The sequence below is a fragment of the Penicillium canescens genome (genome assembly GCF_028828765.1).
Source record: "Penicillium canescens strain IBT 15451 chromosome Unknown utg000011l_segment0_segment0, whole genome shotgun sequence".
Lineage (NCBI taxonomy): Eukaryota > Fungi > Ascomycota > Eurotiomycetes > Eurotiales > Aspergillaceae > Penicillium > Penicillium canescens.
Window position 1 is genome coordinate 622,827 of NW_026703973.1, and position 26,568 is coordinate 649,394.

A 26,568-nucleotide genomic window follows, 5' to 3' on the forward strand; every position below is an offset into this window, starting at 1 on the left:
TCCAATACAGATCGAGACCCAGATCCAAATCCAACCCAAATCTAGATCGGTAAATACTTTTGAAGAGCGACTGAGTTGGTGGTACAGTCATAGGCCATAAGTCCATTCATATCTCCAACTGTACACGATATACATGATTAACCTATCATTTTTAAAACCACTATAATCGAGTGACTCGAAAATGGGCGAAAAAGAGGTGAAACAGAGAGGTCAAAGTAGGGCGAACGATGCATAAGGCGTATACTCGCTTCGAGGCTAGGTTTCGTGTAGAGACCTGTTCAATACTTCATGGCACCGTATACACACTTATGACCCTTGTTGTATTCAAGACCTGAGACAGCTTGTACTAAATCTTAACTGGATAAGAACACACACGAATACACACTTGTGCCTCGACTTCAATCAAACAAACAGGGTATATCAACAATCAACAATCACCAAACCTAGGACAAGCACAAGGACCAATTTTCCCAGCCCTTCAATCTCCAGCTCCCAGCGTGTCTCTACCTTGCTTACTTGCATACGGTGTAGGCAGACATTAACGCCGTCCCGTTTCCAATTCGGCTGAACTGTAACTCGGAGAGGCGTGTAGCACCTGTCATATCTCCCATATCCCATTACTCGTTACTCATGTTCATAGTCATAAACCCCATATCTGATGTCGAATATTGCAGCCAATGTTACATCGTGCCGTTTGAGGGAGTTTGCTGTTAGCTGCTTTTAATTCGTGGGTTCCGATATATTCGTTGTCTATAAGAGTCTTAGGAATCCCGGTTAGCATATTGTGCTACTGATACTGGGTCATAGTTTTATTACTTGCGCTCTTGTTCTTGATGGGCTGGCTCGCTTCGGAGCTCGTGTATGTATACGGTTGCCCTAGATTGGATTTACTCTGGATTGGGATATATTAGCTTATGGCTGTTCTTGTTCCTTGTCGTTGTTGCTCGAGATGTGTCCCGGTGATTCCTAGGTAAGACGATGATGTCTTAATGGATATCCTGGTTCCATGGTTGAGACACATCTTTAGAGATGATGTGCTCATATGGGTGTCTTGCAATGCGTCCACGTTCTCGTGATCTATTGATGACTCGCGTGTTTGCGCTGATATGAGGATAATACGAACAGATGATATCCCTAGACTAACATCTGATTGGCCGATCGACTGATCGATAGAGACTCCAAGCAAAGTTTTAGTGTGACATCAATTGATCATAGACAGGAAATCTTGTTTGAAAGTATGTTGATGGATGATTACACCCGCAGAGACGAGTCTACAGTTCCCAGCATTTCCGAGCCCAGTCGCGCATAGAGAAAAAACTATAAGCACCGATATTCTCCTTGTCGTTTGCAAGGCTACGATGATCTCCCTGTCCACCGGAACCATACACACTTGCCCGAGTGACATCAACTCACATTACAGGACCCAGCAGAAGACAGCACCACATAGCCGACTAACGGCAGTAGCACCCAATCGACAGTGAAACCGAAGGCGTGTGTCGCCGATTGGGCGTTGCAAAGCTCTACAGAATGACAATCTACCGATTATGGCCGAACATTGCAATAAAGTCAAACCCGGAAGGTTTAGATGGAAGAAATCGGATAGTGACGCAAGTGGATCTTGGATTTCCCCAGATTTTGATTCGCACAATCAGACCTAGCGCCGGTTGTGGACGGGTGTCAGAGACGAAAACCTACTGTCGTTTGGAAGTGCTCAGTATATCTGTCGACCCATCGAAATTGATAGGCGGGTAAACCCGGTAGGGAGAAGGCGGGGGAAGAGATCGTAGGGCTGGGAATATTGTTAGTGATGGGGGGTAATAAGTTTGAGTCATATATCTTCATCCCAGGTCTATAATTCACCAAGTGCAAGTGCAAGTCGCTAGTATTCCCCTATTGGGGATCTTCTCCTCAGCGGTTAATTTCTCCTCACCGGGGCTTTGTCCCCTCAGTTCTCCAATTTTTCTTTTCTTTTTTTTTTTTTTTTTACTTGCCGAGTTTGTCACTAATTAGGCAATTTTGCGGTATAGCTCTGCTTAGGTCCAATCCCCGAATTTATATGTACGTAGTCCAGCTTGTCATCGCACACAATAAAGCTGTGGTTAGTTAGGTTGGCAGAAAAATAGAAATCGAAGTAAACAGTACCTTGCTTAGCTATAGGAAGCACGCCATTGCGTAGGTACCCAGTACACGGGAGCCCCTTTGGTCCGGCCACACCGATTCGCCCAAAACAGCAACGCGATCAGATGCTTATCAAAGATTTTTTCTTGATATAGGGAGCTTCTCTCTCTTCACTTCCATCCCTTCTGGTAACATCATTTTTGGTGCTTCCACAATGGCTGGCAGTACGCGAGCAATTCGCTCTAAGATGGCTTCCATCATGCAGCTGTCCTCGGTGTCGCGCCGGTCGATCTCGACATCCCTTCGCGCACCGCTCCAAGCCACCAAGCCTACCTCTATCTCGCGCATCGCTCGCCGTGGCTACGCTGATGCCGCTCCCACCCCTTCGCCCGCCCCGCAGCCCAAGAAGCGCTTCAGAGTCCTCCGCTGGGCCTGGCGTTTGACCTGGCTATCTGCTATTGGTCTGACCGGTGCTGTCGCATACAGCATCCTTGAACTCCGTCAACCTCCCGAGCAGTTCACGCCTGACCCAGAAAAGAAGACTCTGGTGATCCTCGGTATGTTTCAGTCTAATCGCCGATCGAGCCCGGCTGGATTGTCGCTAACCTGAGCTGTTTTTTGCAGGAACTGGCTGGGGATCCGTTTCCCTCTTGAAGAAAATTGATACCGAGAACTACAACGTTGTCGTCGTTTCCCCCCCGTAACTACTTCCTGTTCACTCCCCTGCTGCCATCATGTACCACCGGTTTGATCGAGCACCGCTCGATCATGGAGCCTATCCGCAACATCCTGCGCCACAAGAAGGCCAGTGTTAAGTTCTACGAAGCCGAAGCCACCAAGATCGATTACGAGAAGCGCGTTGTCTACATCAGTGACGATTCCGAGATCAAGGGTGATATCGCCCACACTGAAGTTCCCTTTGACATGCTCGTGATCGGTGTTGGCGCCGAGAACGCTACTTTTGGTATCCCCGGTGTTCGCGAGAACTCCTGCTTCCTGAAGGAAGTCGGTGACGCTCAGAACATCCGCAGGCGTATTATGGACTGTATCGAGACTGCCTGTTTCAAGGACCAGACCGAGGAAGAGGTCAAGCGCCTGCTGCACATGGTTGTGGTTGGCGGTGGCCCCACTGGTGTCGAGTTCGCCGGTGAGCTCCAGGATTTCTTCAACGACGACCTCAAGAAGTGGATTCCTGAGATCAAGGACAACTTCCACGTCACCCTCGTTGAGGCTCTTCCCAACGTTCTTCCCATGTTCTCCAAGCAACTGATTGACTACACGGAATCCACCTTCAAGGAGGAGGCTATCACTATTCGCGCCAAGACTATGGTCAAGAAGGTTACCGACAAGTACATCCAGGCCGAGGTTACCAAGCCCGATGGATCTAAGGAACTCGAGACTATCCCCTACGGTTTGCTCGTCTGGGCCACCGGTAACGCTGTCCGCAACGTTGTCCGTGACCTCATGAACCAACTCCCCGCCCAAGCCAACTCCCGCCGCGGTCTTGCCGTCAACGAGTACCTCGTTGTGAACGGTACCGAGAACGTCTGGGCCGTCGGTGACTGCGCCATTGCCAACTATGCTCCTACCGCCCAGGTCGCCGGCCAGGAGGGTGCTTTCCTGGGTCGTCTCTTCAACACCATGGCCAAGGCTGAGGCGCTCGAGAAGGAGCTTGAGAAGCTCTCCGAGCGCCAGGCCCTTGCCAAGGGTGAAGATGAGCGCAACCAGATCTTCGACGAAATCCGTGAGCGCCAGAAGCAGCTCCGCAGAAACAAGCAGATCGGTCCCTTCCAGTACTCGCACCAGGGTAGTTTGGCCTACATTGGTAAGGAGCGTGCCGTGGCCGATATCAGCTGGCTGAGCGGCAACATCGCCAGCGGTGGTACCATGACCTACCTTTTCTGGCGCTCCGCCTACCTGAGCATGTGCTTCAGCAGTAAGTTCAATTCCATCCAAGTCAACATCTATAACTATAGACTTACCACTGACATTCTATCTAGCTCGCAACCGTGTCCTGGTCCTCACCGACTGGGTGAAGGCTAAGCTCTTCGGCCGTGATGTCTCCCGGGAGTAAACCACTCCAGTTCCGTCGACCGTCTGTACTATTGCCAAAACACCACATCACATTCCCTTTCTTTCGCTTCCCTCATCAGCGGCACGTTAACACCGTGTCTTGCCACGCTACATCTACTTCTACCACTTCTTTACGCCCCCGCCAAACACTTGTCTCTCTACTTTCTCTTTGCAACTGCAGCCGTGATAGACTTATCCATTTCTCTGTCTTATTTATCATGACCCTGCCATTGGTGCTAATTCGCCATCTTCTTCGTTTGGCTTTCGCTTTCTTTTCTTGGGGACTGTACGCTATAGGAATTTATAGACTGGGTCTGGAATCGTTGTCTTGAACCTGTTACTCTTATGAACTCCTATATCTCTGCCTTGTCCATGTAGTATCTAGTTCTATGCATCGGCGGGCTTCTATAGGGTTTAGGTATTTAAATTTACCTGTATTTAGGCTGATTACTCTATGAAGTACTGAACAGTCTCTACACGAAAGCTTCGAAGCAAGTAGATCGTTTCATGCATTGTTTTCGTCCTACTTTGGCCTAGGATATCGTTGTGTGAGAGCACGTCCGATATCATTAGTATAAGTGCCACAAGAAGTCCGTTAAACGAGTTTGATTTGTGAATGACGGACTGATGCCAAAAGTTCTTCTAATGTAAGAGACGAATGAGGTAGGAAGAGACTGACGAAGGCGCGAGAGCTGTCGTTTCTGAGCCACGTTTCTTAGAGCCCGGTCAGCCATTATGCTACCCAAGGCGTCTTAACTTATAATGTGGTTGGCCAGGGTTGTTGTTCGGGCTAAATCCACGAGCCTGATGTGAAGCTTTGTCGTACTAGGAAGGTCGGGTCAGACAGTATGTTCTATGTTATCCTAGGCGCCGTGATATGTAGACGGCAAATGAATGGCAGGAGTTATTGTTCGGGCTAATTTCAGGAACTCCGCTAGAGCTTTGTCGTACTTGAATGTTATCTTGGGGACTAAGAAAGAAATTCACGGTTGGAAAGTGATAGAAATGACTGATGAAAAACAGGGAGTAATAACGAGATATGAACTCATGGAACCAAAAAGACAACAGTGTCTATGGAACTCGCAATGTTTCTCCCGATGCGTCAACCTTATTTTGAGGTCTGCGGTTGGCGTATATGTGTTGGAAGTCTTGTTGCTATCAAGCTACTATAACAGGGGTCATAAATGTGTATACAGTGCCATGAAGTATTAGACATTTTTTACCACGAATGTCTCGAAGCGAGTATACAATTTCATGCATTTTCCCGCCCTACTTTGGCCTCTTTTTTTTTTTTTTTTTTTTGCCAATTTTCGCGTGCCTCGGATTAATCATATAGATTATATAAAGGTAGGGGTGTAAAGGACTTACGACCCCTGTTGTATATCATTATCAAACTACTAATTAAACGGATGAGACCAATTGGATTTTGATCAAATAATTAATAGGCTCGAAAGAGGCAACCACTGAGTGGCCTAGTATGGGATATGTACATTGACTTCAAATTTTCTAAAGATACACAAGACTACCCCCAACAAGAGCGAGGAAGGAAAAGGGGAGAAAGGGGAGAAAATGGAGAGAGATGAACATGACAAAGGGGGTAATACGAAGACTAGCGAAGAAGGTATCGAAAACTCCAGACAACAGAAAAAGGGTGTATCAGAAAGGGGAGAAATAGAGAAAAAGAAGGCCGGGCCATCATTATCTTAGAACAAGCCCCAACGACTCCGTGTTTCCTTGCTAGGGGGTGCACGCTCTGGAGCCCGACTACGGCCGTCGAGTTGTCGAACACTTTCAATCTTCTGTAGAGCCAGTTCCAGCAGCTCTTTCTTGCGGATGATGTCGAGGTGGCGGCGGATACGAGGATCCTCACGGGCAAAGCGTTCGACCTCGGCGTCGGAAAGGTGTCGTCCAAGTCTTGCGTCAAGCTCGCGGGGGAAATTATAGTAGAACTCCGAGAGCAGTTCAACGTTGAGGAAAAGCACGGCCGTTGAAGTGAGCTTGTCTGCTACCACATCCAGGAAGACTTCTGGGCAGTAGTACTTGTTCTTTTGCGTGGCGCATTGCTTGGAACGAACGGCTAGAAGTCTCATCTTGATCAAGTCGGCACGGTCACGTAGGAAGAGGCCCTCTCGCCCTAAGATATGCATGTTAGTATATCTGAATGAACAAGACGGTGGAAAAACTAACCTCTTTCTAATAGGGCAGCACTGAATCCACCGGCGCCACCCTCACCGTTGCCCTCTAGTACAACATCGCCCTTTCGCACGCGGTCGATGAAAGAGACTACGTCTTTCAACTTCCGTTTTCCGACAACGTCTTCCACATGCTTCATGGCTGTCTCGCAGTGCTTGAGCTCGTCCTTAAGAACCCTGCCCACGTTGTCTCTGCCCTTGGCCCACTCGGAGTCTTCAACTTCGATCTCAAACTTGTATGGCTTTATGCAGTTTTCCACTTGGTCACTGGTGCTAAAAAATCTGTCGTTTAAGATAGAATTGCACGCGTCTGTGATTTGCTTGTGGGCACCGGGGTGGGAGGCGAATGTAGAGGAGGCTAGGAGTTGGTCGACATGGTTGTGGAGAGCATTGGCAACGACAGTGGTAGCCAATCGACCAATTCCAAGCTTTGTTAATGAAGAGGTAGAGGCATCTAGCTTCCGGTGCCAGTAGAGAGACTCGGGGTCAGACTTGGGAAGGTCCTTGAGCGAATCCAGTTCCAGCATAGGAGGTTCTAAGTCTTCAACTGGCTTGTTCCAGTAGCGCTGCGCCAGAATATCCATGACCCGCTGGTCCAATTCGGCCTTCAGCATCTCCCGGACCTGGGGTCGGCCAAAGCTTTCCGCAAATGCCTTGAAGGAATGCTTGAAACTGTCAAGGCTCTCGGCCAAGTGAGACTCTGCGCTCAAAGGTCGATCATTATATTGAACCTTGAACTCGTAGGTTGCCTCCTCAAGTTCCTGGCTGATGGCATCCCTTGTTCCAGACAGGCTGGATGCCATGGTTTGCTCGAGAACGTGCATCAGAGTCTTACGTAGCGTCGAGACACCAACTGAGACATCGGAGTGGGGACCAAATTCGCCAGGATGAGAAGAAAAGTAAGCATGTTCGTTCTTGAGAATGGCGCTGGTGATGTTCCCACTGCCTCTGGAGAACAGAGCATTCGTCTGAGGGATGCGGCTGACAACGCCCACGTAACCAAGTCGGAGGGGGTACTTCTTATCAGAGAGAACGTCGTGACCACGTTCGGGGCTCACAAGGTCCATCTTCGTAATCACACCGATAGTCCGTTCACCTCGAGGGTCGACTCGGCGGCTGGCTCGGAGTGCTGTGGAGTTTGCCAAGTCGACATCGGCGGCCGAAATCGCCAGAATGACATTGGGGGGTTGGATGTATTTATCGCAAAGGTCATTGATCTTTTGCTTAAGCTCCGGGGGCTGGTCATGGCCAGCAACCTGGATATAACCTGGTAGATCGATCATGGAGAGATCAGGAACATTGGGAGAATAAATTGTGAGTTGAATAGGATCATCTGTGACACAATCCTTTTCGGGGACAGAAAGGTTGAGATCTGTGAGGGTGCGCTGAATTTGGGTGAAGTCTGTGATCTTGCCGAGACCTAGAGCTGGGAATTCACCATATTCCGACTGGGCGTTAGGGGTATTGACCAAGGTCAGTTCAATGGGCCGGCGAGTCACCATGTTCGAGCCCTTGGGCAAGAATTCATGACCGACGATGGCTTCGAGGACCGAGCTCTTGCCCGAAGATTGGGATCCGATGACGACGATTGACGGCAATGTAAGTGTGTCGGATTGGCCGATTGTCTGAAGGATGTTTCGAATCTCGATCATCTTGCGCGTGAGAAGCATCATCTGATCGTCCTCCGCAGCGTCCCTCGCCGGGCGTACGTCTTCCTCTCCTGGTTGATCGTAGCCGAATGCCGAAGTAGTGGCGGCTGCGGCAGCAGCAGTTCCGGCCCGACTTTGTTTCGGTTCCTTGTCCCCACCACCTGACTCGCCCTTTTGAGACTCCTCATCGAGACGGAGGATCTTCTGCAGCCACTCGGGGATATCGAGGTCTTCGGTCGTTTTGCTCCACCCGCGTTGTGTCTGATCCGCCACATCCTGCAGTCCCTGGAACAAGGTCGATGCTGTGTTCCCCGCAGTCTCCGAGGCTTGTTTGAAAACATCCATCGCATAGTTCCCGGCTTCTAAATAACGTATTAGTCCATGATCCCACCGCAGATACCCTAGTTATTGAGAAACGTACGGGTTGCTTGGTATTGGAAGTAAGCCAGACCCGCGATTGTTGCGCCTCCAAACATCGCCGGAACCCTGACAAGCTTTAATGCCAGCTTGGGAAGCATTCGGGCAAACGAAATTGATCGAACAGCCGGTACATTATGAATGGCATTTGCGCCTACTGGCCATGCGCGTCCTCTGAGAGCAGCTCCACCATCTGCGCGTAGCAGACCTCCAGTCCTCGAGCCTGTATTATGAATATGGCGAGCAAGATGCCCGTTCCGCAAGAGCGGGCCAAGTCGATGGGAGAGGATCCTCCCACTCATTGCGATGACATTCAAAGATGGAAACAAAAGTGAAGTCTACGGACTACGGACCACTGACATCAAGGATAACAATCCCCGTGACTTGCGTCAGTGGCCGCTTCGTCTCCCGTAGAAATTTGAGTCACGTGGGGCATGACGTGCTGGGCAAGGGAAGTGATTGTATCCTTTTTCGTTGATTTGATAAATTCATTGTTCTTTGTTCTTCATATCTCGAGTTTACGCGCAGTCTCCAACTCTTATTCTGTGGGATTGTGATTGGGACGCGTAGGCATCTCACCAGTTCCCAACAGTCGGTGACTCTTCATCTCCCACCCCACGAAATCGACTATTAATTGCATTGGACTCACCACAAGCACCCTGCTATTTGGATCATAATAGTGGTGCAATTTTGAAAGACTAGGCGCATAGAGACGTGGGACTCGACTAAGTATCATTCGATCTGCATTTGATCGACTGATACCATGTGCCGGTTCCTGGTAAGAGCATCTCGCCGAGTGCATGTCCAAAGCTAATGCCTCAAATAGATATACAAAGGACGGAATGAGATCCGGCTCAGCAAGCTGATCACGGAGCCAAGTCATTCGATCCTAACTCAATCTTATGATTCACGTCTGAGACTGGTAGGCTTCCCCGTCAGCTGGATATCACAGTCGGTCCATTGGAGTGATCAATAGCGCAACCAACTAACACAGAACTTCAGGATAACCGTCGACCTGTCAATGGTGATGGATTTGGTGTGGGCTTCTACACGGATCCCAAGCTTGGACCTGAACCTTGCATCTTTACCTCGACACTTCCCGCATGGAACTGCGAGAATCTAGAACGGCTCGCCTCAAAGACGTGTTCGGACCTCATTTTTGCGCATGTGCGAGCAACTACTGAAGGTGCTCTTGCCGAAAACAACTGCCACCCATTCCAACACCAATCCCTGATGTGGATGCACAATGGTGGCATTGGTGGATGGAACTACATCAAGCGCGCACTCGGAAGTTCACTAGCCGACAAGTGGTACTTAGGTGTGAAGGGTGGCACTGATAGCGAATGGGCATTTGCTCTGTTCCTTGACCTGCTAGAGAAAGAAGGAGTAGACCCGAGCTCTGACCCCGGCCCAGAGGGATTTGGACAGGCACGACTTCGTCGCGTTATGATGAAAACCATTGCTCGTATCAACGAAATGGTTCGGGAGATTCCTGAGAAGTATAACGTCACTGGAGTCGAGACTCGGAGTCTCTTGAACTTCGCTGTGACTGATGGCCATACCGTTATCTGCACTCGGTATATCAGCAGTAAGACAGATGAGCCTGCAAGTTTGTATTTCTCTTCTGGCACAAAGTGGAAAGAAGGAGAGACAAAAGGCCACTTCAAGATGGAACGGCACGACAAGGGTGCCGATATTGTCTTGGTAGCCAGCGAGCCTATCACTTTCGAACGACGTGAGTACTCCATTGTCTTCAGGTGAATATTGGTCATACTAATCTCGAACCAGACAATTGGGTGTCTGTTCCTACCAACTCTGTTGTAACTATTCACAAACAGACTGTGATGTTACACCCGATCCTTGATGAGTTCTATGACGAGGATCTCAACCACGACCGTTCCTCCTGCTTTGCCGTATCCAAGGGCCTTGTCAGCACTGCTCCTGGCACTACAGTCCCACCACAAAAGTCGACCGAGCCCCGTGGCCCTTCAGCATCAGCCAACGCCATTGGAGGCAATGGTGCTGGCTTGGACGACATTCGGCCCTCCCATGCCACGGAATGTACTGTTTCGCACTAAGTGTGACGTAAAGGCTATGTCCTTGTCGTTAAATCCGAGACACAGTCTCAAAATTGCAAGCATGGTCTTAACACGGCGTCGGGATCCAAACATGTTTACAGATCTCTGGTTCAGGTTGGAGTTTATCAGTTGGAATGGAGCGTTCTTGTCCATGTGATCTTTCGGGAATTATATTTGCATCGTCTAAGCCCACAATGTTTCTTTCAATTAAAGTATAGTTTTTGAAACTAATTGGGATCCTTTCCCGTTAGCCAAATATAAATTGTATCATTGAGTTGGTCGAGGTTTGAACGCTGAATCTTAGTACACACGATTGAACCATCCAACGCTTTCTATTCTTCATCCCATAGGAAATCAACAACAGCTAAGGTGCAAAAATTAGCATGCAATCTCGAACCCACTGGACCAATGATTTACCTTTCCTAAATTCTTCAGGACGATCTTGAACAATCCAATGCCCGCAATCGATATCGACAATCTTCGACTGGGGGAAAAGGGACGAGATGAGCGGGAAAGCAGTGTCAGGTATATAGTGACTCTGAAGGCCACGGAGAAACAGTATAGGAGAGTTGAACTTCAAAAACGCGTCCTTGTCCGGGAAATCACCCAGTGGCCCCATCGCCTTCTCTAGGATATCTAGAGGAATGCGTAAATGCAAGTGAGGCTGATCCTTGCTTTTGATAAAATTGCTTAGGAGCCATAGTCGTACCGATGGCGACTGGTTTTAGCTGTTAGCTATCTTTATGGCAATTGGCAAGTATGCCATGCAACTTACCGTTTCGTATTCACGGAGAATCGCATCTGCTTCTAGATGAGACTTTACTTTGGCGGCCTCGGCTTTCGCCATTCCTTGAAGATACTTCGGAAAGTATGACTTCAACGGCAAATGTATTGGGCCATTGTCGATAGCAACGACTTTCGATACGAGGTTTGGATAACGGAGAGCAAGCGTCATGGCTGTTTTTGCACCCCTGAGATCAAAATTAGCCATGGATCATGGTATTTAGAGCCGAGGTAGAATCTAATCACATTGAGTGGCCAATCACCGCCGGACGTTCAAGTCCATGGTTTTGGATAAATGACTCAACGTCCAGCGCCATGTCGACATAGTTATGGCTGGGGTGATGGCCTGAATCTCCATGGTTTCGTAGATCCTATTCTGGAGTTAGATTTGCCAATGTGATGTGAATGAAACAGTACTAATGTGTAAACATCTCGAGAGAGCTCACTGGCCAATTTTCTGGAGAAAGGGGTTGTTAGTGCAGAAACACCAGCAATATTGTCCTAGAAATTACCTGCTCACGGGTCTGTTTTCTCTTTTTGATCCAAGAAACCCATGGAGAAATAGGATAGGGGCTCCCTTTCTCCCTTTTGGTACCTCTGCGCCTTTGGGGGAGCTATGCAATTCATAGGCCAGTGGGACTCTTGCTGCCGCAGACCCAGCTAACCCTCGCTTGAACACGATTTGTTTGACGTTGATCTTGAACATGAGACCTAGTGTTAAGTAAAATGGTTATATGAAGGGCTGTGGCAGATTTAAGTGAATCAACACCTTTGTGATAGTTTTCTAAACGTTTTGAGGCTAACATGCCGAACAACCCGGCATCTATATATTTCGCCGAAAGTGGGTCACCACAACAAACTTCAGCCTATATATAATCTACAAGATGTGCTCAAGGCATTCGGAGACGGGCAGAAAAGAGGCAAAAAAGACAGGCTAAAGCAGAGCGAAAATAATATTTGAACATTATACTCGTTTCGGGACTTTCATGTACTGTCCAATACTTCATCAGTGGCACTGTATACACATCTATGACCCCTGTTGTATACCATCCATAGGCCACCGCAGATTATCGAATAATGGCATCGAATTTTGTATTTTGTACTAGCTGATAGGTACCTATCTGATAGATTGTTTGACGCTACAGGTTGGCTCTCTCAGTTGTATGAGAGAGCAAGAAGTGGTTGGTGATATATCGGACAATCAAAGGAGTCAGTGATTTAAGAGACCAGCAAGCTCATGGATTCCTTTCATTTAAGCAACAGCAATGGCATTCGACCGCTGTTCGACTGATCTCATAGTTCATAGTACAGGTAGTCCGAGGTCACGTGAAATCATGACGTAAGGTGACTATCGAATCAACAATCACATCTCACTTTCTTGTCCGTCTTCACTTTCCAAATTGTCCCATGGAGATACGCGGCTTGCACATTTCACAATGAGGAAGACATTGCTTCTCGTGTTTATCCACGGCTTCAAGGTATGATCTTCTGCATGTCCGTTGTTGACATGATTCCCCGCAAAGGATTCCGCTCTCCGCACCAGCACATGCATTAGACTCTGTCGCAACAACTGACTGATCACTTGACTCTAGGGTGGTGATGATACATTTGGCAACTTTCCGGAACATTTGCGCGTCCTCGCAAGCAAGGCGTTGCCTGCTGTCGATGTTGTTACAGCGGTCTACCCCAAGTATGAGACTAAAGGCGACTTGAAAGAGTGCGTGGGGAGGTTGCGTGACTGGTAAGATTCCATTTTACTTTCAACATAAAGCCTTGCTGACTGATTGCTTTTCAAGGCTGCAAGATACTGTGATTGATCTCGAAGTCGCCAACCACACCGCATCGCCCACTGTTGATCCCTCCGTTCATGTTTTTCTGATCGGTCATTCAATGGGAGGAATAGTAGGAGCCGAGGCTTTGCTTTTATTAGCAGCCGAGCAACCAATCCCCCACGATCCGACTTCAAACACAGAACCTGGGTCAAGTGAGACCGACCCTGTCGTAGAACCGGGTACATTCATGTTCCCTCATGTCCAAGGAGTCCTTGCTTTCGATACTCCATTCTTAGGTATAGCTCCAGGAGTCGTGTCTTATGGCGCAGAAGAACATTATCGCAATGCTGCCACCGCCTACAACACCTTTTCAGAGGTTGCAGGATTGTTCGGATACGGCGGAAAAAGCAATGCCTCGGACAAGTCGCCTAACCCTGCGCCTCCAAAAGAATCGCCCCAAGCGTTGCCTTCAGCTGATGCTGCTGCAACACCTCCCTGGCAGAAATGGGGCCGGTATGCCATGTTTGCCGGCGCGGCTGGTGCTGTTGCTGCAGGTGGTGCAGCTGCCATGTATACCCAGCGACAAAAGCTTACCGACGGATTTACCTGGGTATCATCGCATCTTGAGTTTATCGGCTGTCTTGCGCGTATTCAGGAGCTACGCCAGCGTCTGGTGCGTCTTTCGTGTGTGAAGGAGGAACGTGGAATTGGCTGTGTGAACTTTTACACATGCCTTGGAAAGGGTGCATCTTCTCTTGTGGAGAACACATCAGCAAGCCAAACATCTTTCAGTCAGAAAATTATTCGATCCAAGAACAGGACGTTCTGTTCATTGCCAAAGGAGGTGGAAAATGGAGAGGAGTCTCAAAGCCCAGGGCTTCTCTGGAACAAGGCTGTCAACGATCAAGCCACCGACGAGGTGAATGCGCACATCAACATGTTTTTATCCAAGCAGAACCCTGCGTTCCTTGAGATGCTCAATGAAGCATGCGCGGCCCTGGTGAAGTCAATCGACAAAGGCTGGTACAATTCGTCCACCCAGCCATCCAAGACCGATCAATTCAACCAACCAGACACGAAAGCCAAACCAGATGAGGACTTCATGGATGCTGACGATGTGGTGGTCGTTGACTGAGATCGTAAGCACCGATTTGCTGGACTGACAGTTCACCTTTTGTTTTATTGCAATGGAAGGCTCCACATGGAATCTAAGTGATCTCTCTCCTGATCGGCGGGTCATCTGCTTAGAGTTCGTTCCGCGTGCACCGCATTCCAACACATAACGAATAGCATGCGGAGGAAAACGGTTACTGCGGTAGCAACTTATTCTCCGCAGACAAGCCAAGCCAAGTAACCGCTTTGATTATTCCGCAGCTGTCCAGACCACAGCATAGCTGCCGTGTTCGCGGTCTTCTACCATTCTTAGCAGTCATGCCCGAGATCGTCTCTGGACTCTTTCTTCGGTTGGTGAAGATCCTGCCACTTGTTTCATTTTCTCGATGACCGTCTTTTCCACCGATTTAATCTGGATCTGGTGTGACGTGGCCCACGATGACTCGGGATTTGCTCGGCCAGACTAGCCGTATACAGTCAGTGAAAGGCCAGGGACTTGATACGTGATAACATTTTCAGGTTCAGTCGCGCCTCTTGCGCCGCTTTGCATAGCTTGCAGGCCTTCCGTGCCTACACCATTCCTGATCCAGGGTGCAATTACGGTGATTGCTAGGGCAGATGGATTGCTCGTCAACTTCTTCCTGACTGGATTTAGCGCTTGGATGACACGGGGATAGGCGAAGTCTGAGACACGGAGAAGACTATCATCTTTCGGAAGACTTCCACCAAATTGCATGATGCAAGACATCGCAAATTACGATACCAACTGGTACAGGAAAAAAGCGAGATAGAAACCAAGTTATTGTGTCTTGTATTCGCTTGCAAGTGGTATTCTAGACCCGCAATAGCCCGTACATTCCTTTCAGTCCCCATAACGCTATCGGTCGACCGAAAAACCGGATTGAGATCGCCATGAACCGTGCTCCATCGCCATTGAATACCTTGGAAATCCTGCCCAGATAAATTTTATGTGATTATATAATATGTCGCTATGGCCGAAATAACGCTTGAATGTAGCTAGAAATATTCACTGAAAAGGAAATAATAAGATATCATGAAGTCAAGGGTCACATGTACAGTGCAAAATGAAAAGCCAAATGCAAAAGTCAGTAGTTGTGATGGCCGTAATTGGAAGTGCGGTGGTGGTACATGCTGCCTGCATACTCGGAGTTGTTGTCTGGATAGACAGTGTTTCGACGGTCTTCCTCAGTCAGCAACTCCTTAACTTCCCAGGTGTTCGGTTTGACGCCAACGGAGAATTCCAGATCCTCCTTGGTAATGGAATCCCAGAACTGGAAATTTTTTGGTCAGTGAAATGTGTACCACAAAATCATGAAGCTGGCTTACCTTGTAGATCATCATAACAGCCAGGAGGTTGCAGAAAGTAGCGAAGAACAGGCCATCCAGGTAATGCTGGACATTGTTGCAAATGACATCGCTGAATTGGTACAGGAGAACCTGACCAATAATGAAGACCAGGACACCGAAGGAGATATGCCCAAGTGGCCAGCGGTCATCCAAAGTGTTAGCAACGAGAAGCAGTTGCATAGCCAAGTAAACCGCGATGGAAATAGCGTTTAGCAAGTAGAGCACGACGAACAAGCCGGTTGTATTCTTAGGTCCCATAGAACCCCAGGACTTGAATGTCGCCAGCGAGATCACGAATGACACGGCGAACATGGCTGCGGAGGGGACTCGGATAAGCCATACCGAGAGAGCTGTGCCGTCTTCGTAGAGTTGGAAGCCCACGAATCCGTTGACGAGTAAACATGTGCATAGCGCTGATATCAAGCCATTCTGGACGGCCACGAAATATGGGAAGGGGCCGCTACCCGGAGGAACGACACCTGCATCAATGAGAAGTGAGAATAGAGTGAGGGCAAGGTAGATGTAGAAAAAGGTAATGATCTCCTTGCGACCTATCAACATCAAAATGGTTAGCCATGTAAACATGCAGGTGTAGACAGTGGGGTGAGTAGGACTGACCGACAGCTGTGAACTTGGATCTGACATGCAGAATCATGATCACGGTCATGGCAAGGGCGATGATATGCATGAAAGATGCAGCACCCTCGAAAATGATAGTATTGGCGACCTCAATATTCCGCGCATAGCAATTCGATATGATGCCAGTGGACCCGGAGATTGATGACGCCGGGCCGACCAGGGAACACAAAGGGACCGGCGCCTTCTCGCATATCGTATCGAACGAACCGAAACCCATTATGTCTGATGGGATGCCGAGCAGTGCGACAGTAAACAAGTGGATTGCTGTTGCAGGTGGTCACAAAGATTGTCGAGCCCGGACGGCTGGTCTCCACAACGACGGAGGCGGGACGGTGGAGGAGAGAAGTGTCGGGATTTACGGTTCCCCCGACAGCAGCGTGGCTCTTCTGCACCCCAGCAAAGCTGTTTCACTCAAATTATCCCTGGGTGCGAGCGTCGAAGGTCGAATGGCCCCTGTTGTCAGGGGAAGCGAGGGGGAAGTGTCTCAGTTTTCGCCATGAATAGATCACGGGGTCTGAAAAGGGTGGACTATTTTTCCGCTGCCTAGTTGGGCTTAGCGTGCTTGCTGGGCTCTTTCCCCAGAACCAAATCATGCTGAGTCAGCTCGGACACGAACCCGAAGTCGGCAACGCTAGACCGAATGTGAACTAGCTTATGAATGCCACGTGACTAGGATCCAAACTTGCCGAACTAGTCATAAGTTAGGTCCTAAGTTCTCTATACAATCTACATTGTTTAACCCGAGGCACTCAAAAATGGGTAAAAAAAAGCTGGGAAAAGTGAGGCCATAGTGGGCGAAAACAATGCATGAAACGGTATACTCGCTTCGGGGCTTCCGTGTAGAGACAGTCCAATATTTCATGGCTCTGTATACATATGACCCCTGTATCAAAATGCGCATGGCAAAATAGTCAAGGGTCAAGAGTTCATTTGGGTGCCTCGGCCAAACTACTTTAAGAGTCTGACAACGTTACCGATGTACCGTAACCCACGGCAAGCCACCGAACCCGCGAATCCCAAGCTATTTCAGACTACAGTATTTAGTTCTCTGTCCCCACATCCCGATAGACTTGCGATTCGATAAGACTAGCACGACGCTACCCCGTTCAGTGGTGCCTACGCCATTATTATTGGACTGTGGCCTAACGGTCACTGGAGAGGTTAAGTATGACCAGGTTTAGCTTGCTTTGGGCTGAACGCAAAAAATCTCTTCTTTCCCCTTACTTTTCATTGGGTTACTGAACCCCCGACTACCGACGCTAAGTACCATTGCAATTGGACATGGGTACGGAGGACGGACTGTCGAATTAATCGAATTAGACTTGCCCTGCATGTGGGTTGACCTTTTGTCCCCACATAACCTGCGACTGTGGCACTTGTCGCACCATCGCCCGGTTTTCTCTCGAGTGTTCCAGAGACTGGCACATAATTTAGTTCACGTAGATCTCCCCTCGCTTATTTACTCAGCTGCCAACTGCCCTAGATGGGCTCACTTCTTCTACCACTACGCACGATTTGATATTAATGTTGGAACAGTTCCCGGCAAAAGGCCCATTTTCTCACGGACGGTGGATCGCACTAACGTGAGCAATTGCACGACTTGTATGGAAACTACTTGCTGGTGGGTGTATTGTAAAACGATACATGGCCTAATGCCGATGATCGACCTCCGAACGATTCGGAAGTGAAATGAGAGTCCACTTCGTCATGTTTCAGTTGAAACGTATGTCTCCCGTGGGGCATAGCTATTCAGATTTCCGATCCTGGAGTATGCCGAACGGCTCTTAGGCTGTCCTCATTAGCTTTGATTCGCGGCTAAGTCTTGCGAGATTATTCATCGGTCTCCGTATACTCGGTACATATCACTGAGTTTGTGTTACTCTGCATGTACTGTACTACTTTGAGTGACCCTAGATAGTCAATCTCTTTCCTAGAACAGTTTATGATCCCTTAGCCAAGGCAGCTTCTATGTGCCTTTTACGAGTGTCATAGCATGATCTTCATGATGCCTAGGATTGTCTATTCCTCCTATTTCGATCGGCCAACTACCCATACAAGGCTAGGTATACAACTAAAATTGATCTCGGCCCCGGTCGGTTAGAGCTATCCCCGCCGAATGGGAAGTGGCAAGTTATGTGTTGAGGGTTACTCCGTACAGAGGCTGAGACCTCAAAGTAATTCATTAATTACCCTTTTTGCCCCCAAAGTCCCCGAAGTAAAATAAAATGCCTCAACTGATTGGAGCTTGTAGCCCGCTTGAATGCCCAACGCGACTTTTTTCCGGGTCAAACAGACCCAGCCTAGCATGTACAAGGTTACTATCATCGAACTATCTCGGAAGAATAATACGATCGATTCTCCGTGGTTGCCTGATCCAACAGCAGGACTTGAGACACGAGATTGGAGGAAGCGTACTTTAATCTCATCAAGCTCTCACAGGATGAGACATTTGAGACCGTAATTGCTGTCTCATGCATGAGATCCCGACTAGCGCCACATGTGAGTTGAAGAAGCAACAACGGCTGCGAGGAACCGTGTCGATCCCTCCCCGGATGTATCATGATGCATCATAGGGAGGTCCCTGATGACTCAAAGATACATCCCCTAACGGTCATACAGATTAAAGCCACGCTTTATGAAAGACCCGCTTGACAAGGATAGGGGGTGATGGTGGGGAGCCGTGCAGTACTGTATACTGAATTTTTACCTCTGAATTAAAGTAAATTTCTTCGAGTTCTCGATTTTACTTTTTCATTTTTCATTTTCGATTTGATTCTTTTCCATGTTTTCCATTTTTTGTTTTATCTGTTCCCACCATGTCGCCCTCTGGGCATCGAACCCACTCTCCAGAACTACTCTTTATATTCTCGAGTCTCTGCGACTCGAAACTTCTTTTTTTTTTTTTTTTTTAGTTTAGTTTCTTCTCTTTGCTGTATACAAATGGAGAACATCCACGTTCATACTCCCGCAGTCCAATCTGTCACACTTCAATTGCATTGAACGCCTACCCCCTTCCTATTGCAACTGGCCCTCCTGACCCAGTCCCTCCGATGGGATCGCAATGTGCAACTATTTCCATATCTACCACGTATATTCCTCCTGCAACCATCCCTCTTTACACTTCGTCCGTATGGAAACGGAGGGAAACAAAGATGTTTGCTGCAAAGACGGGCCCCATGAACGACTTGTCATGATAATTGGCAAATGCGACATTTGCAGCCGTGGAAGATGAAACCTACAGTATTCGAGAAGTGAAAGTTGAGGGCTTCCCTAAAGTTTCCAACCCGTTTCTTGCCCGTGGTTCCTTGGCGGGGACAACCCTCTCGCAAGGAACTATTCGGGTACAGCCGACCCTCCACATCGCGGCTCTCCAACATTCCAAATCATCGATGTGATCATGATCGTCCTGAAATTTTTTGTTGATTTCGACCCTAAAGTTTGCATTTTGCGGGGCATTTATTTGGTGTTCAAAGCGGGTTGATTGTATTTTTGTTCCATCGTCTCGTTTAGCGTCAATCTGTTTGAATTTTTGGCGCCAAAGGGTAAATGGGTATGGCGTCCACTAAAAGGGAACATTTCTGATTTCTGGGCCCTAGGCTCCCAGGGGAGTCTTCGAAAGCTTTTGGTGTATTTGTTCCAAGATTCCCTGTGTTAATATAACTTCCACTTGATTTTTAATGTCCAAAAGATAGAAATAGGAGAAATAGTACAAACTGAATTGCTAAATCGCTAAATCACATGCTTGTCCTGGAATTATGCAGAACGGCTATCTTGTGGCTCTCAACTCTCGGACCTCATTGTCTTCTAGATCCAATTCCTTCAGTCTAGATCTCCAGGGGCCGCATGCGCGACGTGGTCGCTGTTTCTTCCATATACGCCTAGGCCAGGGGGGAAAGAAGGGAGAGGGGGGGACGCGCCACGGAGAAAAAAAAGTTTAAGTTCCATGACGACAGCTACTTCGGAGATACTTCTTGCAATGCTCGGTCCCACACTCTGCAGAAGAATCACTATCTACCCGAATGTCCTCTCGTGCAGTTCGGTCCGTTAGCAACGGCGCCTCCCCGAGTCCGTGCTTTTCAAGTATGTATATGGTATGTCACTTTGATGAACCTAATTACCTCATTCGCTGTTTATCAAGCGATAACATAGTGTAGAATACCCTGGGGCCAGTTCCCCCCAGTCAAGCCCGCTTTGCTGCACTTCCACGCACTCTCCGATTCTCCGTGAGCTCCGGGGGTCACTGTGCCGCTACCTAAAGCTTCAATGCTATACATGACTCCAGTCCTAAAGTATTTCCTACCACCTTTTCATGTGCCATCAAAAAGTCTCGAGTTTACTTCCCCTTTCAACCACACTTGCAGCGCCAGTATTATCTATGCACCCCTGTAATTTCCCCTGTAATTTCCCTGTTTATCCGGCAAACGGTACTTAGACAACCCCGTTGAAAGTCGTTCTATGCATGATAACCGGTTAACATAACTTGCAAGGTACCGGGAACGGCAGGGACCATGGAGGGGTAGGGGAATCCATGCAAGTACTGAGAACCCAAAGCGGATAGGCATATGGGGCTTAGAGAGTAAGGACAAGTTAGGGCTTCCCGCCTAAAAGATACGAGGTGGTGGATCAATAAGCGGGACTTCGGGGCCATCGGTCGAGCCGGAGTGAACACCAGGGCGTCCAGGCCTGGATTGTTTCTAATCAAGTGCCGTTACCTACTCTACCAAGGTTTAATTCAGTCCAAACTATAAATCAATCTCTGGAGTAGTGCTCAGTTCGCGTAATCCATGTAAAACTTCCACCCAACTAGTCACGCCATGCCATGTATTTCGGGAAATGAGCCGACTATCTAGGCTTCCTTCTTCCGCGCTAGGGGTGCGCGTTTTCTCCATCTTCCCGCATGGACTGCATTCAATCCAACGCCATTGCGTTGTCCGTTGTTTATTCGTCCAATGGCTGTCTTGGCTGTTTTGTGATCAAACAGAATTGTTAATTGGTCTGACTTGGATGAGCTTGTATGCCGCGTCGGGCACTTATTGGAATAGGAAGCGAGTCAATAACAGGCTCTAATATTAAATCGCTTTCTGTTAAGTACTACAAGTACTTTCGCCGACAACATACTGTATTCTAATTATGCCATCCCTGAAGATTATGAAGGCATGCCGGCGGCTGAATCCGGCAACGGACACGGATGGTGATCTATTGGAGATATGACAGGACGTTATTATATTTAATTTGTTTTCAGTTCCCTTTTTTCGTTTTCGTCTTGCGACGACGGCCCTTACCGCGCCTGTGATCATGCTATATTGTTTCTACATGTACCTGATAACGAACTTAGAGGTAGAGGGCCCCTGCGTACCCTACTTTCTGAGCCCGCATGTTTAGGGCTGGACCTCTGAGGATATGGTCTGGTGCTTTCACATGTCCCCAACCTTTTACTCTACATGTATGCATGTACACTGCCACCTCGAAATGTTGAATCGCATGTCTGTATCGAGACGAGTTGAGACATCAAAACATCCCTTTGATTGCCGTCTTCTCCGGGTACCGCCCTATTTGCCTGGTTCCAAGGAAAACTGCGCTATATGCAACCTACCGCTGGGGTATATGAGCGAATGCCGGTGTACCCTAGCTCAACAACCGCGGCGCTAAGAGCCACGGCTAATACCTGGTCTGGACACTGACCATCGCTCTACTTAGCCACCGACAGGGGGGCCCATGTTTCGGGAAATTTGCTCATGGGCTGTTGCTGGCCTTTATAAAATCCGTCCATTCAACCCAGCTGGATAGAAATGGTCCAGAGATGTACCCGCACTTGTTTTTTCAGTTATTTGCTTCTGTAGCTTGCTTGATATTGTAGCGTCAATGAAATAAATTGGGAATGAAAATCTTGCGATTCGTTGGTATAGCCATGATACTTTGTTCTGAACTGGGCTAAATTGGCCAACAAGCCATTTATTTAATACAGTGGAAATTGTTAATATTTTACTTCGGGATTTGATTTGTTTTTACGTGTCCGTATTAGGATGGCTTGTACCATATAAATTAAAGGATGTCCAACAATACTCCGTAGTATTGCAATCAAGGCAACAGTGAAGATACAGGTCCTTAAGGATTCAGGTAGCAACAAAGTGGAGTGTACTTTTGGCCTTCCAAACTCCAAACTGACCCCCACCTAAGTCCCAGTTTCAGCTTCACTTGCAGCTTGGCATATAACTTGCCAACTCCACGTTCTGCACCTTTCCCATTAGATCTGATTTCGTAATCGATCTGAGGCGAACCTTATTTGGGGCAATATCAAAAGCTACAAGCTACCTCAACACAGTAAGCTTCAACCATAACTCTTGATAGAGCATATCCACACCACCATCCGGCTATAATCTGGTTCCAGCACCACATTTTGCCGCAAATCGAGTTTTCGGGTAGAGTCCCGAAGCCACAACCGTTTACCCACCTTCCCAAGAAGGCCGTCATACGTTTAGAAATGAAAGTATGAATATATAAAGGGACAGCTCGGCAGTGTGAACAAATATCGGTATATGTCCGACTCGGAGTTCAGATAGCCCGACGGCAGTTGTTCCAAGCCGTCTATCATTGTCTTGTCTAGCACGGAGATGGGCCCGCACCCATCTCCTTTCGAATTGACATCATAATCTAACTGCCGTTCGTATAGCTAGACACGGGTAAACAAATGTAGATCATTTCATCATCTGCCAAGTCGATCACTGTTTTGGATTTCAAATTCTGATCTTAGCCGAGTATCTAGTCTAGTGCTCGAAGTCCCCTTTGCCCCCACAATTTGTGGAAGGGTCTATCCCGTGTCTTCGTCGCGTCACATCGCATCCACTATAGTATTTCATTAAGGGAATGCGCAAGCTGTTCAAGGATCCGTCATGGATATATCCTATGTATATGGCGGGAACAAGGAAAATAGATAGCGCAGGAAATATTCCTATTCGATGGGCGTGCGAGCGAATCAGATAATTAAATTTAATATGCAAGTTTTTGGATAGGAGTCGGCTCCAAACATCCTTTACGGAATCTATAATATCGGATGATCTAGCATAAAACTCTGATTGTCTGGATATAAATGCCGGCATTAGTCTTGCATATACACGGGGTACCCGTGGACATGTACGTGTTCTGTGGCAGTCCGACGATCGGTTCCCTTTTCTAGGTCTTCGCTTCGGAAGGGTGGGCACGGCTGGGTTTTATGAAAGGTTTTTAGTTTCTTGCGTTGGCGTGGGGGATCCTCGCGGGATATGATGTGGCATCTTCAATCTTTTGTATTTTTGCAGCTTGGGTTGGTAGAGCGGTTAATTGCAGGGTCTGTGGAGAACGGTAGTGGGAAGGCTACTGTGGACATTACTGTCTAGGCGCGATTTGAATGATTCGGACCGCGGTACATTAAAACAACAACATATTATAATTTTAGCAGACAATTTCGAAAGTAGCTGTAGGCAGTAGATAACAGGCTCCAGCAATATGTAATGGACAATGCCTTCACTCTGGATATCATAAAGCAAAACAGGTAAAACAACCAAACAAACGAGACAAGATATAAAATTGACGCAGGTACAAACATAGAAACCAAACCACCACGCCACCTAATTTATCCCTAAAACCTCACTTCAGGCCTGATAAAAAGCGCCTTCTGTACAAACGGCGGTGGAAGCGGACTATACCGAATCGGACCCTGCTTTCTAGGGCCCTTTATAAGAGAAGGAAACGACAAGGACGATGCGGGCAGATCAATATGCAAACTGAGAATAGAAGAAGCCCTCTTCCGGTCAAAGTTTTGGCTTTTTCCACTGCCTGATTTGGATGCGAAACTTGAAACTGATGATGTTGGGGTGTGGGTTGGTGTTTCTTGATAGGAGATTGTTATTAGGCTAGTGAGGTAGTGGAATGTTTCTTCTTCCTCGGCTAGTTCGACTTCGGCCTCCTCGGAGGTATGTGTAGAGGGTGCTTCATTGGATTGATGTTCGTTGTTGGCGTTGTTGCTCACTGTAGCTGCCAGGGCAGCTAGTCGGTTGACAAGTATCTCCGTTTCGTTTTGGTTGCAATGAGGTAGTATTGGGTGGGAGGAGAAAGTAACATTTGGGAGCCTGGATCTAGGGCTTTGGCCAAAGCCCTGGTCTTTGAGGTTTCGTCTGTTGTTCTCCTCGGAAGTTGAAGTTAGACAGGGCGTTTTTTCGGAATTTGATCTGCGTTTTCGATACCACAGCTTTCGCAAAAGGAAGGACATGATGGCATGTAAAGACTGATAGAAGCAATTATTAGCACAACGATCATGATCTTTAGAGGCCTCACTCACAGCGTAAATCAAGACGAAGAATATACCTTAATGAGAATAATCGTAAAATGTTTAACCAGTCTCTCAAGCCCAACTATATATCTAAAATGTCTACTCCACAAAGCCTCGGCCCAAACCAACACTGCAACTCAAACAAGCACGAACCTGCCAAACGCCGAAAAGAAATTAGAATCGAACCGAGTCTGAAACACCAACCCAACATGCATACAGTATACATTTCTGGGAACAATGCCCTGTCTACCGGATAATTCGAGTATCAGCCAAAACTAACTTTACAGTAATCAGGAACAGGAACAGAAACAGGAACAGAAACACAAACCACGATCTCCTGCCTCTCTTGTCAACATGCAGCAGGGGTACATGCAAGTCCCCTACTCAATACTCCAAACCACAATATTTTCAATATTTTGTAGAACCGTTAGATCTTTATGAGGTGATAATCCAATACCGGGATCGAAAGCAAACGGAAAGATGGACGTCAAAACATCCCCGTGGATCACCCGGTACACAGATCCTAGCTATCGATCGAGTTCGATAAGGTTTAAGCTACCCTTTTAGCCTTTTGTGGATCAGGGAGTTAGAGTGGGTAGATCGGATCGGAGGGTTGGGATTTGGAATTGGGCTAGGCTTTGATTACTTTCAGGGAATATGATCTGCGATTATGGTCTAGATGTTTGTAATCTGGGAACTGGGGATCATAGTAGGTTATTACTATATGTACCTTTAATAGATGTTGCGGTTTATTCACGTCCGAGTAAGCTAAGCGTGAACTGAGTATGCATCATTGAACATATATATACTCAGTGGATACAGTATGTAGCAATAAAAACAAATCACTGAGTCTTCGGATCCCGAACCATGCAGTACAACTAAACAGAAAAAGAAAATAAGTTAGCCAACATCCCAGATTTAAACTCTCAAATCCTAACTCCCAAACCAAACCAAAAAAAAAAAAAAAAAAAAAAAAAAAAAAAGGGGGAGAAAAAGAAACATACCATACAAGCATCCCTCCCATCCCGACACTCCATCTCCAACGCCATCTCGAAGCCCATGCGCTGATAAATAGCAACATTAGGAACACTCTTCGAACTCTCAAGATAACACCTCCTCCCCTCCTCATCCGCACGTTTAGTAACAGCCTCAAACAACATCCTCCCAACGCCCCTCCCTTGCGCATCCGGACTAACAGCAACAATATTACAAAAATAGTAACCCAGCGGGTCATTCCAGATCTGCTTCTGCGCTTCTGCCTGCCGCTCTTTCCAGATCCAGTACCTGTTCGTGCGCAGCCCGCCGCGGCCTATGTATCGGATGTTGTTTGCTATTTGGGAGAAGGTTAGGGTCCAGTTTTGGAGTGTGCTGGTCCATGTTTCGGGGGTTGAGGGTGGGTTTGGGGGGAGCCAGCAGGATACGCCTAGGATTTGGTTTGTGGTGGAGGGTAGTGGTTCTGTTTGTTTGGCGACGTGGAAAATTGCATTTTTGATTCCCCAGCGACAACGTGCAGCGAGAGAATCATGGTTTCTTTGTTTGTTGAACTGGATATTGCTTTCTCTGTGGATGTAACACGGCTGGTTTGAACCAGGACGCGTTACGGAAAGAGAGGGGTGTTAGTTTTTCTGTTTCTGATTCAAGAGTATATCCCATATACATATACATGTAAATTACAGACACACGTAAACTGAATACAAAGCTGCATTCCCTCTCCCCTCCAGTAACACTAACAGTACATACCTTATCCTCATCAAAAACCCACTTGAAATATGGATCGTCAGTGAAAGCCTGCTGAATCACCTCGATAGCGCCGGGGATATCCGCCTCCGTGAGGGGGACGACTTCAATGGGCATACTGAGAGGCTCAAAGATGTAGATAATGGAACGTGAAATGGGGAAGGAGGAAGCCTCGAGATGGATAGGATATCGGCAAGTGTTGAGACTGGGGTTGTGAGAGATGGGTGGATGTCGCTACGGGAAGAATACCCCGCTGTCAATGTTGATAAGGGGTTGTGTCTGCTGAATGTGCTCCGGTTTGTACTGGGATTATTAGATTTGGGT

The 26,568-nt window shown here is 47.7% G+C and overlaps 9 protein-coding genes across 9 annotated transcripts; 4 read left to right on the forward strand and 5 right to left on the reverse strand.

The window, feature by feature from the left end:
• Positions 1–2,332: 2,332 nt before the first annotated feature.
• On the forward strand, positions 2,333–2,822 carry N7446_012964 (uncharacterized protein; the record flags this gene model as incomplete). Its single annotated transcript, XM_058521706.1, has 2 exons — positions 2,333–2,675; positions 2,743–2,822. 2 exons carry the CDS (start codon positions 2,333–2,335, stop codon positions 2,820–2,822), a joined length of 423 nt encoding a protein of 140 aa, XP_058365183.1.
• A 64-nt stretch (positions 2,823–2,886) lies between these two features.
• N7446_012965 (uncharacterized protein) lies at positions 2,887–4,603 on the forward strand (the record flags this gene model as incomplete). The annotated part of the gene is made up of 2 exons (XM_058521707.1): positions 2,887–4,054; positions 4,119–4,603. The coding sequence occupies 2 exons, from the start codon at positions 2,887–2,889 to the stop codon at positions 4,190–4,192; spliced, it is 1,242 nt and encodes a 413-aa protein (XP_058365184.1). The 3' UTR covers positions 4,193–4,603.
• Positions 4,604–5,856: 1,253 nt separating this feature from the next.
• On the reverse strand, positions 5,857–8,768 carry N7446_012966 (dynamin-related GTPase MGM1). The gene is made up of 3 exons (XM_058521708.1): positions 8,454–8,768; positions 6,379–8,394; positions 5,857–6,325 (listed from the first exon to the last, which is right to left on the reverse strand). The coding sequence occupies exons 1-3, from the start codon at positions 8,749–8,751 to the stop codon at positions 5,895–5,897; spliced, it is 2,745 nt and encodes a 914-aa protein (XP_058365185.1). The 5' UTR covers positions 8,752–8,768; the 3' UTR covers positions 5,857–5,894.
• A 444-nt stretch (positions 8,769–9,212) lies between these two features.
• On the forward strand, positions 9,213–10,527 carry N7446_012967 (glutamine amidotransferase subunit DUG3; the record flags this gene model as incomplete). The annotated part of the gene is made up of 4 exons (XM_058521709.1): positions 9,213–9,227; positions 9,276–9,371; positions 9,452–10,184; positions 10,238–10,527. The coding sequence occupies 4 exons, from the start codon at positions 9,213–9,215 to the stop codon at positions 10,525–10,527; spliced, it is 1,134 nt and encodes a 377-aa protein (XP_058365186.1).
• A 332-nt stretch (positions 10,528–10,859) lies between these two features.
• On the reverse strand, positions 10,860–12,021 carry N7446_012968 (putative alpha/beta hydrolase; the record flags this gene model as incomplete). The annotated part of the gene is made up of 5 exons (XM_058521710.1): positions 11,831–12,021; positions 11,557–11,681; positions 11,303–11,498; positions 10,945–11,245; positions 10,860–10,891 (listed from the first exon to the last, which is right to left on the reverse strand). The coding sequence occupies exons 1-5, from the start codon at positions 12,014–12,016 to the stop codon at positions 10,860–10,862; spliced, it is 840 nt and encodes a 279-aa protein (XP_058365187.1). The 5' UTR covers positions 12,017–12,021.
• Positions 12,022–12,746: 725 nt separating this feature from the next.
• N7446_012969 (esterase/lipase family protein) lies at positions 12,747–14,217 on the forward strand (the record flags this gene model as incomplete). The annotated part of the gene is made up of 3 exons (XM_058521711.1): positions 12,747–12,788; positions 12,903–13,051; positions 13,107–14,217. 3 exons carry the CDS (start codon positions 12,747–12,749, stop codon positions 14,215–14,217), a joined length of 1,302 nt encoding a protein of 433 aa, XP_058365188.1.
• Positions 14,218–14,658: 441 nt separating this feature from the next.
• On the reverse strand, positions 14,659–14,931 carry N7446_012970 (uncharacterized protein; the record flags this gene model as incomplete). The annotated part of the gene is made up of 1 exon (XM_058521712.1): positions 14,659–14,931. One exon carries the CDS (start codon positions 14,929–14,931, stop codon positions 14,659–14,661), a length of 273 nt encoding a protein of 90 aa, XP_058365189.1.
• Positions 14,932–15,301: 370 nt separating this feature from the next.
• On the reverse strand, positions 15,302–16,419 carry N7446_012971 (chitin synthase export chaperone; the record flags this gene model as incomplete). The annotated part of the gene is made up of 3 exons (XM_058521713.1): positions 15,302–15,487; positions 15,543–16,114; positions 16,182–16,419. The coding sequence occupies 3 exons, from the start codon at positions 16,417–16,419 to the stop codon at positions 15,302–15,304; spliced, it is 996 nt and encodes a 331-aa protein (XP_058365190.1).
• An 8,930-nt stretch (positions 16,420–25,349) lies between these two features.
• On the reverse strand, positions 25,350–26,361 carry N7446_012972 (GNAT family N-acetyltransferase; the record flags this gene model as incomplete). Its single annotated transcript, XM_058521714.1, has 3 exons — positions 25,350–25,385; positions 25,512–26,051; positions 26,248–26,361. 3 exons carry the CDS (start codon positions 26,359–26,361, stop codon positions 25,350–25,352), a joined length of 690 nt encoding a protein of 229 aa, XP_058365191.1.
• Between the last annotated feature and the right edge of the window lie 207 nt (positions 26,362–26,568).

Coding starts and splice junctions, on each gene's coding strand:
- N7446_012966 (XM_058521708.1), bottom strand. CDS start 8,751: ATGAGTGGGAGGATCCTCTCCCATCGACTTGGCCCGCTCTTGCGGAAC. Junction 8,395..8,453: donor CTTCCAATACCAAGCAACCC/GTACGTTTCTCA, acceptor TACGTTATTTAG/AAGCCGGGAACTATGCGATG. Junction 6,326..6,378: donor TGCTGCCCTATTAGAAAGAG/GTTAGTTTTTCC, acceptor TGCATATCTTAG/GGCGAGAGGGCCTCTTCCTA.